This window comes from Bactrocera dorsalis, chromosome 1, assembly GCF_023373825.1.
Source record: "Bactrocera dorsalis isolate Fly_Bdor chromosome 1, ASM2337382v1, whole genome shotgun sequence".
Taxonomy (NCBI): domain Eukaryota; kingdom Metazoa; phylum Arthropoda; class Insecta; order Diptera; family Tephritidae; genus Bactrocera; species Bactrocera dorsalis.
The window spans coordinates 41,193,506-41,208,930 of NC_064303.1; the positions used below are offsets into that span (position 1 = coordinate 41,193,506).

Sequence of the window (15,425 nt, forward strand, 5' to 3'; positions counted from 1 at the left end):
AGTTGCAACATACAATTTGTGTGTATTCGGACAGTTGCACGGTGGTTCCTCCCATACGACAAAAATAAAAAAGTCTGTGTTTATATATTGGGCTTGTAGCTAAATAAATAGTTGCATATGCCATCAAATTTATGTATTTTGAGTTTGTTTTGATTATTTCTAACGGAACTTCTTGAGTGAAAGCAACATATGTACGGCCTTGCACAGAAGTAAATAGTTGACAAAAATAAAAGCGAAAGCAACGTGTACATTCAACTGCAAAAGTTTAATTTAAGAAAGTGTCTTAATAAAAATACTGAAAATGGAGATTAAAGTAGATGGTAATAGTATTATTTTTCAGTAATAACAAGTTTTTAAATTGTGCTGTTGTCTTTGGAATAACAAATTTTAATGAAGTGTCTTTTTGATTCAGTTTTGTTGTTCTTTGTTAAATGTATTTGGAGATTTAGTAACTTTGTCAACCGAATGCAGTGACCGGATTAGTTTGTAAATGTTGATAAAAGTATATAGTTTAAAATAATATTAAGTTCATGTGCAGGGATTTGCAGGTTTCTAAATAAAGTTCATTAAACTAACCTAACTTTTTAGTTTCAAAGTGTATTTTGTACATCAAATGTGCGTGTTATACCATTGGTTTTTGCAAGTAATGTCAATAAACAATGTAGAATTAGTTGTTGTTGTCTCACTCTCTCTCTCTGAGATTAAAATAAACGCGGACAAATTTAAGCAATTCGCACTTGAAACTGCTAAAGGGCTTGTAGAGAAGTACCCTTGGTTCTATCTTCCACCTTCAGTTCACAAGATCCTAGTGCATGGTTCCGAAGTCATCGAAAGTGCAATAATATCCATTGGAGAACTATCAGAGGAAGCTCCGGAAGCCAAAAACAAGGATATTAAGAGGTATAGGCTTCAACATACGAGGAAAACTTCTCGAATTGCAACAAATACGGATTTACTTAATATGTTATTGTTGAGCTCAGATCCATTTATAGCAGGTCAACGAAAATTGCCATGCAAAAAGAAAAGCGCATTATTAAAATCTACAATAGAATTGTTGGAAGACTAATTACGTAAAGGAATTTTTTATTGAGGTTTACAACGTCCTTATTTTTCTTCCAAATTAATACAAATTTTATTTGAACTGTAAAAAATAAATTGTTTAATTTTATAAAATCTGTTTTCCTTTCTATTTATTAATAATAAATCCGGGAATTGGAACAAAATTTATCACATGCTCAGGTATTTTAACGTGAGAATTATATATGTAGAATATGAAAAGTGGGCGTTATACAATTGCGATTTTTTCAGAATATCGTACTTGCATGAACAGAAATATGCTGTGTGTATTGCAGGTCAGCATCTCTATTCTAACTATTTTTGTCGCTATCCTCCATACAAATGGAACCACTGTGAGTTGCATACGCTGGCTTAAGCTAGCTTATTCACATTATAGTTAGGCCTTTAGACTTAAAATCGTCATTTGCATTGCCAGCTTATGTAGGAATATTGTAAGTCCATCTTTACTAGCTAAGCTAATCGCGAATCCGTATAACTGAGGGCCGGATAAACGAGTTTCTACTGTAATCAAATAAAACTTTTGTTTTAGCCTGGATTACCATTTGAAATAATGGCATTTTATCGCTCCTTGTAAGAGTCATCGTCTTGAAGTCTTCCGATGTAACGTGTTTTTCCCTTTTAATAGCGCAAACAGGCAAAAACGTAGACCCGTGGCCCATGCCAGCTGATATGATCTATCTTATGGGCGCGCAATGTAAGTGAACCGCGAAAAACGCTACTCCCGTCTCTCTTTACCGTAGGATGCCGTAGGAATCAACGGCATTTGGAGTTTTGCCATAGAAACGTGTCAGCTGATTGCTCTCTCACAACGCAGGGTTGCCAATGTCAATGTACTGTAGTAATTATAAAAGTTGTCTTCAATATATTTGAAATTTTCTTAATCGAGATCGATTTCCTTGCCATTCACGTCCAGGTCGTTTTTTAGCACTAGCTTCCATACTTCATCATTTAAGGGATGTTAGACCCAAGAGTTCTTCTTATAACATCTGATCATGCATCAGCAATTATAAGCTATTAAATATTGTATTTTGTTTCGGTCACATAGCCAGTATGTCGGCTTATCAGGAGTTATATCTGGATTAATTAGACGTGATCCGCAATAAATAAATTAATAAATTGGTTATCGGTAAATTTGAAACAAGGTGGGCAGTGTATAGTAGGGTGGGTCGATTCCGGACTTTTTTCGATTCGGGATTTCTAATAGTGCGGAAAAGTTGCCTTAGTACTTCCTGATTCCAATGCAACTTTTTGTTTTGAGATCGGATTGCATTTTCAACTCCAACTCCGGCCTTGAAATTTCGGAAATTCGCCTACAATCGTGAAATTGTCTACCTAGCGCCTGAAATACGCATCTCATGGCAAAATGTATAAAACAAAAGTTATTTGTCACGTCATTTGCTACCGAAATGGTATATGTATGTGATCATGGCCGTAGGACGAACCGTTCCCGAGATACGAGCGAAAAGGCGGCGCGCCACAGCGCAAGATGAAAATTGTTGCAGCTCTCAGCTAACCTGTATTGGTCACCCAGAACCCACCGGGTGGAGGTATCAATAAATTTATTGATAAAATCAGATTTTGTACTAAACTTTGGCACTTGTTGCCTAGATTTCAGTGTAGAGCATATACGTATAAAACGATCACGAGATGGGGGCCAATAACTTTAGAAGATGCCTATGTCACCAGTTTGGCGGTTCTCTCGACTGCCACGGTGTGAGAGGGGAATTCACTAAATTTCCATACCTCTGCAGTGTCTCCCGACAGCCCTTTTATGAGTTCTTCGTTAGAAACTGAACAAAGAACTGGTGGAACAGTCAAGGTAATAGTCTTCCAGTTAATCATATCGTAATAATTATTAGCTTTGAAATTCAGCTTTGGCACTTTATTACATCTAACCCTTCCATTTACAGTGTCAGACTCTGCTTCTTTGGCTGCCAGAAGACGGTCAAGGGCCAACTTTCTGACTTCTATCCGTTCGTCAGTCATCATACTAAGGAGAATGTTTTCTGGAAGAGCAAAGAAAGCATTCTGTTGAATGGATGAATCGACAACCTTGCGCAGTTTAGCAGGTAAGTATCTCGACCTTTGAATTGCAGCATAGAGATGGCGTTAGCCATCTTTGATTGAACTGTTGAATCTTATTGAGAACCACAAAGGTGAGTAAACTGTAAGTATGTACTCCTTTGTTGGTTTGTCACTAGAAATGTATAATCTCACAATTCTATTTGCACAGGTGAGCCAGCGAGATTTGCACATGTTACTTGGATGCATCGACGCTAAATCTGAGGAACATTGACCGTAAATAACAGCTTCTGATATTTTATAGAGATAAGCTTGGTCTGTGCTAAGTTGGGTCGGATTAATAATCTCAGAAGCTAATTGGCAGGATGGAAAACTTTCAAATTTGACAACAGGCAACTTCTCACAATCAGGGAGAAGTTTACCTATGTCGCCAGAGAATGTATTTGGACTCTTTGAGACACCATCTATGTGTTCGAAAAAAGCACGAAATGAAAGTTCGTTGAAATGTAGAAGACAAACCACCCACTGTAATGGCCTACCTATTCTTTCTTCTAGTTTCCGAATGATTTCACCTTTCCAACTTGTGTTCGTGTTGGTGCCATCAGCACCGACAACTTCTAGATGTTCCACATCAACTGAATTGTCTTGCAAATGTTGCCATAGGCTTGCGTCTCATCCTCAGCTGACCCGGAAGGAGAGGTGACGTAGCCAAAGTAATGACAACCAGGTTCCGCTATAAGAGAAATATGTTCCTCTTTGACAGTGTCGCGGTAGTACTTTTCACCTTTGCTGACTTGTGTAAGTGTATTGTCTTTGCGGCCGTCAAAATACAGCCCATATACAGAGTCAATACTTTCGGTGTTTTGGAGCTTAACTCCTACACTTTTTTTTGCCCGACTAATCTTGCATTTGTCAGTGACAAAGCTAGCCTGATCCTCTGTTATCAAACCTGCTTTTTTACCATCCAGAAAAGCGGATGAAACAATCAAGGCCGCTGCTCTATCACTTACTCCAAATCTTAGGGCAGCTAAAGCAGTGTGTTCTAATACTAGTGTGTTTTGTTTGGTTTTAGAGGATGGAAGAGAAAATTCATCATCAGCATCGTTTTTGGAAGAATCCATGTGCGACGCACCTACATTGTTGTCGTCTGTATGAGAGTCTGGCTGATCTGAATGGTCACGTGTTCTAGCTGATACTTTTCTGGTAAGTGTTGATGTTGAATGACGTTTTGAAAGCTTTTCTTTACGTTCATTTTTCTTTGTAATCTTTTCTGTTTCAGGTAGATCAACACTTCCAATGCGACCAATTCTTCTGGTTCTCTGGTCCAAGAGAAATGGTTGTTCATTGATAGGAACTTTCCTTTCCTTTGGACAAGTGCAAGAAGAACAAGAAAAAACGTTAACTTCGGTGTCACCGAAGCTAAATACCCTTCACAGGTGCATTTCTGTTAGTAACTATCTGTTCAGTTTGTATGGCAGCTATATGCTATAGTAATCCGATCTGAACAATTTCTTCGGAAATTATATTGCTACCTTAAGCAGTAGACCATGCCAGATTTCGTGAAGATAGCACGTCAAATGCGAAAGTTATCCATACAAGCCCTTGACTCCGATCGCTCAGTTTGTATGGTAGCTATATGCTATAGTTAACCGATCTGAACAATTTCTTCGGAGATTACATTGTTGCCTTAAGCAGTAATCCATGCCAAATTTCGTGAAGATAGCACGTCAAATGCGAAAGTTTTCCTTACAAGCCCTTGACTCCGATCGCTCAGTTTGTATGGTAGCTATATGCTATAGTTAACCGATCTGAACAATTTCTTCGGAATTACATTGTTGCCAGAGAAAATAATCTATACCAAATTTTGGTGAAGATACATTGTCAAATGTCAAAGTTTTCTATACAAGAACTTGATTTCGATCGTTCAGTTTATATAGCAGCTATATGTTATAGTGGTCCGATATCGGCCGTTCCAACAAATGAGCAGCTTCTTGAAGAGAAAATGACGTTTGCAAAATTTCAAAAGGATATCTTAAAAACTGAGGGACTGGTTCGTATATATACAGACAGACATACGGACAGACGGACGGACGGATGGACGGACAGACAGACGGACATGGCTAAATCGACTCAGCAACATACTGATCATTTATATATATACTTTATAGGGTCTCCGACGCTTCCTTCTGGGTGTTACAAACATCGTGACAAACTTAATATACCCTGTTCAGGGTATAAAAATAAATGCATTTACAAGCAGCGATGTCAAATAATTTCCCGGCAGAAGAGACAAAGTCGTCTCTTTTAGAGCTCAAACCTATTGGGTTCCTTAAAAACATTTGTTTAAGAGTCAGAAATTTCTTATGGTATGTGGTGAGCATTTGTACAACTCTGATGTGTGAAACTATCGGAATAGATGACTTTTTGAAAGTATTTTCAACCTTTTTTGCAACTATTTCTGTAACCTCTTTACTCCTAGGTTCATAGTTGTCGCCTCGGAGTCGCCCTATACGAAATCTTTCAAACTGATAACACAAAAGAACATCCTGGTAAGTAGGTAACTGGGACTCAGAGAAATTGTACGGATATATGCCAAACACAGGACATTTCTGTCTAAATTTAAATGTAGATACAGACATTTTGAGTTCTGTGTTCTGTTGAGAGAATATAAGTGATAGCACTCGGCGAAATCAACGACAAGAGTGAAGGAACTCGATGAAAAAATATTTATGTGGAGACCTATCCGAACGTGTCCTTTGGCGTAGGTGAATGAATGTGAGTGATAGCACTCGGCGAAATCAACGTCAAGAAGTGTGGCCGCAAGCCGATTTTCACCTTGCGCTGTGGCGCGCCGCATTTTCGCTCGTATCTCGGGAACGGTTCGTCCTACGGCCATGATCACATACCATTTCGGTAGCAAATGACGTGACAAATAACTTTTGTTTTATACATTTTGCCATGAGATGCGTATTTCAGGCGCTAGGTAGACAATTTCACGATTGTAGGCGAATTTCCGAAATTTCAAGGCCAGAGTTGGGGTTGAAGATGCAATCCGATCTCAAAACAAAAAGTTGCATTGGAATCAGGAAGTGTTCTTATTCGTTAGATGTGTTCGCGATAATAACATTGCATCTATATATACATAAATGAGTAATTCATTTAAACACATTAATAAATGAAAACTTCAACGATTTTCAATACTATTCATGTAATTGAAATTTATTTATTTTCTCATTTTCATTATTGCCGAAAAGCGGATATTAAAAATTTCCCTCTGATGTTAGAGGAGGTAGAAACAAATAAATGAGTGTTAACTTACCATTTTCAATCGTTTCTTTGGCACAAGATATAATTTTGCCCTTGCGTCTACGCAGATTCGATTCGAAGTTAGTGTCATCGGTAAAATCATCACCCGCATCCAAGCCGGCATCCTCAGCTGTCGATTCGTGCACATCTTCCGACGATTGGCGTTCGGAGGACATGTCGCCACCGCCGCTTTGTAAAAGGTTTTCAAAACTCTTGTTCATAGCCGCGAATATAAGTGCACAACAAACAAATAATTGGAAATAAACACTATCAATTGGATAATGTAGTTAACTTTGGTTTAGATTTACTATACGTTGCTTCACTTGTATGTTTCAGTACACATATTTATGTAGAATATTTTTTTGCGTACGAAATATGTATATGTAGATGTACATCTAATTATTAAATAAACTTCATATAAATAATTGTGAAAAAATTATTCAGTTTAGTTGTTATTGTTCGCGAAAGAAATAGTTGTAGAATCACACTATGAGCAATGATCTACATAAATAACATGAAGTTTATTTTGATAGCTACGATCGAGGAATACATGCACATACATATGTTGGAATACAATCACATAGTTGCATACAAAGGAGTGCACACAAAAATTCAATTGTTAGCTATCAAAATGTTTTTTTTTTTTTTAATTTCCAAATGAAAACTTTTAAGTAAAATAACCTAAAAGTAGTTTCACATAAAATAAGTGTTCTAATTAGCTGACATGAATTTATTTTTAAAAGTGAATTAAAGATAATTTCAAAACTTTACTACACAATGAACATTATTCGCTTAACGTATTACACTAACTTAACTGCACTGAAACAATTTTTATTTCATTTTGGTGTGGCAACTACGTTGTTGAATTCAAAAAAAGATTCGTATATTTTCAAAGTAATATACGGGGAAAGAAACAGTTATTGCATAATTTTTGACTAAAAAAATATTATTATGAGGAAAAGATCGATAAATATATGTGAAGATAATATGTCGCTTCAACGGGTGTTCCAGGAAGAAAATGATCTAAAGCACACGTCAAAGCTAGTAAAAAATTGTAGCAAGAATTGGAAATAGCTTTGAAGAGGAAACTTAGCAATAAATGTGCCTTCTGGTTATTTGTGAAGGAAGTATGGGCAGCTATTACCCAGGCCACATGCCAAAAATTGGATGATACATAATAAAGACTTAACATTCGAACACTAAAGAATTAAAATACTTCAACTAGCAAATAGTGTAAAACAACAAAATGTGATTAAGCCATAAATACAAAATAATGACGCTCTCGAAAAAAGCTTTAAAATCCCCGACTACCTCCGAGCTGTGGTATGGAGCTACCTTAGCAACAGAAAACTGCTGTACCAAACTAGAGAGGGATCACGACAGATAGCGGTCACCTCAGGAGCAGCACAAGGTTCCATTTTAGGCCCAGGCTTTTGAAACATCAACTACGACGCTATATAAAACTCGAAATGCTAGACGAATCGTATGACTCGATTCACACAACCTCCAGCGCGCAACGAAAAAACAGAGCAACTACTGCTAACAAATAAGCACATACACTGGAAATAAATATGCAAACCATTACGAATATTCTTTGGACACAAAAAGCAGTAAACTACCGAGGACAAAGACTGGACCTCAGACTAACCTTCTGGGTACAAATTCAGCACGCCGCAGAAAAGACAGCGAAGATCACCTCCCAACTGAATAAACTAATGGCTAACATAGGAGGCCCCAGTCAAGAAAAGATAAAGCTCCTAATGTCCTATTACACAAACCTAATATCTGTGCAGGAAAAAAAGAAAACCGGCGTAAGGTAGTGGCCAGAGTGCATCGCTCCGCACCCCTTAGAGTTACATCAGTCCAGCGATCAGTGTCAGGCTTTTCGGTTTGGTTTTAGTGACCTGCAAATTGCATATACCGTTGCTGTGACGACGGCACTGATGATGCGGAAGACATTTTCGCCCTCTCAACCGCAAAAAAAATAGTATTTATAGTATATACAAAAGTGATAATAAGTATATAGTATACAGCTAATTAGAAACGCTCCCTTTTTTGTAGGTGGCTGATGAGTATGATAAAAAAATTTGATATACCGTTATTTATATTTCTAAAAGTCATGCATTGTTCGCTTTACTCTTCTTCTTCTTTACTGGCGTAGACACCGCTTACGCGATTATAGCCGAGTCAACAACAGCGCGCCAGTCGTTTCTTCTCTTCGCTACGTGGCGCCAATTGGATATTCCAAGCGAAGCCAGGTCCTTCTCCACTTGGTCCTTCCAACGGAGTGGAGGTCTTCCTCTTCCTCTGCTTCCCCCGGCGGGTACAGCGTCGAATACTTTCAGAGCTGGAGTGTTTTCGTCCATTCGGACAACATGACCTAGCCAGCGTAGCCGCTGTCTTTTAATTCGCTGATCTATGTCAATGTCGCCGTATATCTCGTACAGCTCATCGTTCCATCGAATGCGATATTCGCCGTGGCCAACGCGCAAAGGACCATAAATCTTTCGCAGAACTTTTCTCTCGAAAACTCGCAACGTCGACTCATCAGATGTTGTCATCGTCCAAGCCTCTGCACCATATAACAGGACGGGTATTATGAGTGACATATAGAGTTTGGTTTTTGTTCGTCGAGAGAGGACTTTGCTTCTCAATTGCCTACTTAGTCCGAAGTAGCACCTGTTGGCAAGAGTTATCCTGCGTTGGATTTCAAAGCTGACATTTTTGGTGGTGTTTACGCTGGTTCCAAGATAGACGAAATTATCTACAACTTCAAAGTTATGACTGTCAACAGTGACGTGAGTGCCAAGTCGCGAGTGCGACGACTGTTTGTTTGATGACAGGAGATATTTCGTCTTGCCCTCGTTCACTGCCAGACCCATTTGCGTTGCTTCCTTGTTCAGTCTGGAGAAAGCAGAACTAACGGCGCGGGTGTTGAGACCGATGATATCAATATCATCGGCATACGCCAGCAGCTGTACACTCTTATAAAAGATTGTACCTGCTCGATTAAGTTCTGCAGCTCGAACTATTTTCTCCAGCAGCAGATTGAAGAAATCGCACGATATGGAGTCGCCTTGTCTGAAACCTCGTTTGGTATCGAACGGCTCGGAGAGGTCCTTCCCGATCCTGACGGAGCTTTTGGTCCCGCTCAGCGTCAGTTTACACAGCCGTATTAGTTTTGCGGGGATACCAAATTCAGACATTGCGGCATAAAGGCAGCTCCTTTTCGTACTGTCGAAAGCAGCTTTAAAATCGACGAAGAGGTGATGTGTGTCGATTCTCCTTTCACGGGTCTTTTCCAAGATTTGGCGCATGGTGAATATCTGGTCGGTTGTTGATTTACCAGGTCTGAAGCCACACTGATAAGGTCCAATCAGTTTGTTGACGGTGGGCTTTAATCTTTCACACAATACGCTCGATAGAACCTTATACGCGATATTAAGGAGGCTAATCCCACGGTAGTTGGCGCAGATTGTGGGGTCTCCTTTTTTATGGATTGGGTATAGCACACTTAAATTCCAATCGTTGGGCATGCTTTCGTCCGACCATATTTTACAAAGAAGCTGATGCATGCTCCTTATCAGTTTTTCGCCGCCGTGTAGCTCGTAGCTCGGCCGGCAATCCATCAGCCCCGCCGCTTTGTTGTTCTTCAGGCGGGTAATTGCTATTCGAACTTTTTCATGGTCGGGCAATGGAACGTCTGCTCCATCGTCATCGATTGGGGAATCGGATTCGCCTTCTCCTAGCGTTATACTTTCACTGCCATTTACCAGGATGGAGAAGTGTTCCCTCCATATTTTGAGTATGCCCTAGGCATCGGTGACTAGATCACCTTTGGGGGTTCTACAAGAGTAAGCTTCGGTCTTGAAACCTTCTGTAAGACGCCGTATTTTTTCGTAGAATTTACGAGCGTTACCCCTGTCCGGCCAGCTTATTAAGCACTTTATACTGACGCATTTCGGCCTCTTTCTTTTTCTGTCTGCAAATGCATCTCGCTTTCCTCTTCAACTCTCGGTATCTATCCCATCCCGCACGTGTTGTGGTCGATCGTAACGTTGAGAGGTAGGCAGTCTGTTTTCTCCGGGCTGCGACACGGCACTCCTCGTCGTACACGCTGTTCTTTTGCATTTTCCGAAAACCAATGGTTTCGGTTGCAGCTGTACGTAAGGAGTTTGAAATGCCGTCCCACAGTTCCCTTATACCGAGTTGTTGACGAGTGCTCTCAGAGAGCAGGAGTGCAAGCCGAGTAGAAAATCGCTCGGCTGTCTGTTGTGATTGCAGTTTCTCGACGTCGAACCTTCCTTGTGTTTGTTGGCGTGCGTTGCTGCACAGAGGCGGGTGCGAATCCTAGCTGCAACAAGATAGTGGTCCGAGTCGATGTTAGGACCTCGGAGCGCACGCACATCTAAAACACTGGAGACGTGTCTTCCGTCTATCACAACATGATCGATCTGGTTGGTGGTTTTTCGATCCGGAGACAGCCAGGCTTGATGAATCTTCTTATGCTGGAATCTAGTACTACAGATAACCATATTTCGGGCCCCGGCGAAGTCGATCAGCCTCAACCCATTTGGGGATGTTTCCTCGTGGAGGCTGAATTTACCGACCGTAGTGCCAAAGATACCTTCTTTGCCCACCCTGGCGTTGAAGTCGCCCAGCACGATTTTGAAATCGTGGCGGGGGCAGCTCTCATAAGCGAGCTCCAAGCGCTCATAAAAGTCATCTTTGGTCACATCGTCCTTCTCTTCCGTCGGGGCGTGGGCGCAAATCAGCGATATGTTGAAGAACCTCGCTTTGATGCGGATCGTGGCTAGACGTTCATTCACCGGAGTGAATGATAGTACTCGGCGACGGAGTCTCTCTCCCACCACGAATCCAACACCAAACTTGCGCTCCTTTATATGGCCACTGTAGTAAATGCCACAAGGACCTACTCGTCTTTGTCCTTGTCCCGTCCATCGCATTTCTTGGACGGCGGTGATGTCAGCCTTTATTTTCACGAGGACATCAACCAGCTGGGCAGCGGCACCTTCCCAATTAAGGGACCGGACATTCCAGGTGCATGCCCTCAATTCGTAGTCCTTATTTCGTTTTCCATGGTCGTCATCAAAAGGGGGGTCTCTCATCCGAGGCTGGTTGTTGCTATTCGCTGGGGTTGTTTTTTTACGTGGCGGGTCCCAAACCCAGCGCACAACCCTATGTAGGGGATATTTCGCCTTCTCACGTTAGCTCGCCTTCAAACGGATGTTCTTAGGCTACCCAGAGGATACTTGGTCAAAGACCGGAAGTCGTGAGCTGCTTGAGTCATATGTAAAAGAATCGTTTCTGGCCACTCCCAAGTGAATGGCGATCAGAGAACTTTCCTCACTTGCGTGAACTTCTACATATGACTCCATCCTCTTACTCTACTCTTACTCTATTTACTACTAAATTCACACGGTTTTGTAGTTGTGAAGTTAAAGTTCTTTTAATTTTTTCCCAAATAGTAAATGCGTTACGATATAGAAGTTGCATTAAGTTTGACAGCTAATTAGAAACAATTGTTTAAAGAATTAAACTTCCTCAAGGTGTTAATTTTTGTTAATAATATTATTGATTTCTGGTAAGGGTATGTTTCAAAATTGTGGTTTAAAATATACCAAAATGTTTTATTGAAGTTTTTTAATGAGGAAACGCTGCAGCTGTACACCTACCCTTCGCAGCTACATTTTTGACCTTCGTCGGTCTGGAAAGATGTGCAAAGAAATTTCAAATAAGGTCAAATGCTCAAACAAAGTTGTTTTGAATGTTCTTAAGCATATACAGAATTTTAAAACTATTTTCAATATTGCACGCAAAGATAAAATCCAAAAAACTTCAACAAAAATATACCGCTGAATTAACACTATCTCCCGAATAGACCCAATAATATATAGAATTCCACTGACATTCTATGTAAAATTCAAGATTTTTATAATGGCCAACTATTCAGGAAAACAATTTCCCGGTGTTTAGTCGTATCTGGACTTCACGGCAGGGAAGCACGCAGGAACCAACTTCTGACTAAAATTCGTAGAAATGACGCGTAGGCTTTGTCAACTCTTATTTGTCTAAGACAACAAATCAACGGAGGTATGTTATTTGGAACGATGTAACAAAAATTAATCGCTTAGGTCCTGCTGGTCGAAGGTATATTCGCCCTCCAATAATTCATTAATTTGATCCTCGTTATGTTCCACGCGTAGTTGAGTATGGTGGACGATCAATCATGGTGTGGGAATTCTTTTCCTGGAAAATAATGGTTGTGTTTGGATTTGCCTGAAATATCGCAACGTGTCCATATTATTTTTCACATGACTGTTTGTTAAAAACTTTTAAAATTTATCCTTATCTTTTTTTCTCACAAAATAATCGTTATATTATTCATTGGTCACAAAATAATAGTTAGCCAGTTTTACTTATCTCTTACGCAACGAAAATTAAACTTTTAGTTTTGCCTATTTAACCAATAATACTCTCACGCTACGCTTAATGAATTCTTTTGCTGTAAAAGAGAATTTGTCAATATGTATTTCCATTTTCTCCTGATTGATATATAAATGTAGGTTTAAATTAAATATTGAGTTTTAAAATATATAAAAAATAAAATAAATTTTATACAATTCAATCCTTAGAATTAATAAATGCGAGCAGCATTTGATCTATGTAGAGTCAGTCGTAGCCCAAAAGTACTGTAAATGATTTTGTTTTCTCATAAATGATACGGTTCGTGATTAAAATACATAAACACTTTTCCGTATTATCAGAAGCAAACATTCATCCAAGCGTTTCAAAAAAATATATATTCTATTACATATGAATACTAGATTATACAGAGCCGGCTAGTTAAGGAGTTTGTATAAATCATATGAAAATGTAAAGGGTAAATTGAGAAACATTGTATGTGCGTAGGAAAATAAAGTGATAAATACCGAATATAGCTCTCAACATACTGTCGAATCGAAAAACAATTAGGTTATACATAATTTATTAAAACATTATAAATGCACCTCTCTCCTCATAGGATATAAAACTTAAAACCATAGCCATAGATGCAGTCCGAAATATGTACATAGATAGATATTCAAGCCGTTCATATATGACTAGATTTCTATACATATATGTACATCTATGAACTTGCTACATATATACATTCTACTTGTACAATTTTACTCAAAGAAAACGAGAGTCATATAATTGACATTTAGCACATTCGCTTGTTATAAAATAATTATACTAATACATATGTATGTATCTATATGTGCACATAATTCGTAATATAAATATAAATAAATAACTAAGAATATTTTATTCATATTAAATTCTCAAAAAAAATTCAGAAGAAAATTTCTCTCCTATCACTCCTCATTGAGCTTATTTCATAACACTTCCACTGCAAGCATCGGCATTAACTGCACAGTTAAAATTATTTGAAACGTGATGGTTTTGCATTTAGAAACCGTATACTGAATGGCAGCCAATTCTTACGATTACTTTCACATCATTCTTTACTCTTATTAAAATTGAAGTATTAATTTAGCACTTTATAACAATTTACATCTTTTTTGTTATGATATAATGTTCCCGGCAGCCAGTCACCACCATCTAACAAAGAAAACCGTCAAAGACTGGTTGGAAGTTACCAACTAAAAATGACAATCGTAGTCGGTTGGTGAAATTTTTAGTTGAACTTGTCAAAGGAATATTGATTTTTTTATTTCACACAAACGTCAGAAAATCATACAAATACACCCTCAAGTAGAAGGGTGGTTGGCTCTTAAATCCTTATTGGTGAATGTAAACAATCCCATGTTATTCGTATTTGCCGGTCATTTAAGTATCTATTCATCTGTGTGGTGAATTTTGTTGATGCTTTTATTTTTTTACAAAGCTTTTATATTACAATGTGTAGCCATTAGTTATGATACTATCAAGCAATCTAGATTCATCACTTTAAATATAATACGTTAAGAATGTCAAACTATTAACATACTTAGCAGAGTTAGCAGAAACATTTCATGTTTGGGAGTAAACGTATATAAAATAGCAATATAGTAAATAAATTGCCAAATTGCAATTTTCAGAAATTTTTCCCTTATATTAAAACTTATCTATTGCCGATTTAAGATCGCCTACCGTCTTTAAGAATAGGACAGAGAGAGATGTATCTTGGTGGCCTGTGCCATATGGATTGCAAATTGTTCTGCTGGTAAGTAAAGTCATAGTCATAAATATTACTCACAAATTCTAACAAACATTATTTGTTAATTATTATTTCATGCACATTACTAAAGTTTTTAGTATTTTAGGAACACTTTGCAAGTGCACACTATATATAAATCGAATGAAATTACAACAATTATTGATCTGCGTTAGCATAGCAAATCCAACATTTAGCCAAATCTTCCGTCTTTGGCAAATTTTGCCGATATATAGCAATGACGCTACGTTTATTCTAATACCAGTTGTGCAGGGAAACCAATTAAGTTAAGCCCTTCAAATACAGATTTATACACGATGGGGCGCTTCCGACGAGCGGGTGATTTCCATCGCAGCTTGGATATCGATATACATATGTAAGTATTAACTTGGGCGGTCAATTCACCCGACTTCACCCCATCGAAAACTGTTGGTTGATGGAATAATGTCTCTAGCGGAAATATGGCAAATAGTGGTCGAGCAAAATCATTTATTTATTAGTATAAATATAAAAAAAATAAGTTGAAGTTTGATTAGAAATACAAAAAGATGTTTTTGACTATCCAATATGTCAGTAAAAAAATTTTCGGGGAATAACACAAGTATTTCGCGGTTAAATAGTTAAGGAAGGTTAGCTTTTTTTCTTTCTCTTTAAATTATACAGTTTTTAATAAAAATCAATGATGTGTCCCCAGCTATAAAAAATATTCAGATAGATAAAAAATATGAAAATAAAAAGTAATTAAATTTATGAATTCACATTTTTATTTATTTATGTACACTAAAATATAATGTAAATG

The 15,425-nt window shown here is 38.2% G+C and overlaps 2 protein-coding genes across 17 annotated transcripts in view; both read right to left on the bottom strand.

The window, feature by feature from the left end:
* Positions 1–14,080, bottom strand: part of LOC105227099 (uncharacterized) — a 401,109-nt gene extending 387,029 nt beyond the window's left edge. For 7 of the 16 annotated variants that reach the window (XR_007423730.1, XM_049462370.1, XM_049462365.1 and 4 more), the window contains exons 1-2: positions 13,915–14,062; positions 6,419–6,800 (exon numbers count right to left, since the gene is read on the bottom strand). Coding sequence is in view for 13 of the 16 variants with exons in the window: in XM_049462370.1 (XP_049318327.1) it covers positions 6,419–6,626 (208 nt within the window). In the remaining 3 variants the exon portion in view is untranslated. Of the gene's footprint in view, positions 1–6,418; positions 6,817–13,914 lie in introns of those variants that run through there. The other 9 variants (XM_049462359.1, XM_049462362.1, XM_049462358.1 and 6 more) reach the window with 9 other exon arrangements.
* The window catches only part of LOC125775372 (uncharacterized), a 211,079-nt gene that overhangs the window by 155,009 nt on the left and 40,645 nt on the right, over positions 1–15,425 (bottom strand). The gene's annotated exons all lie outside the window — the stretch shown is intronic.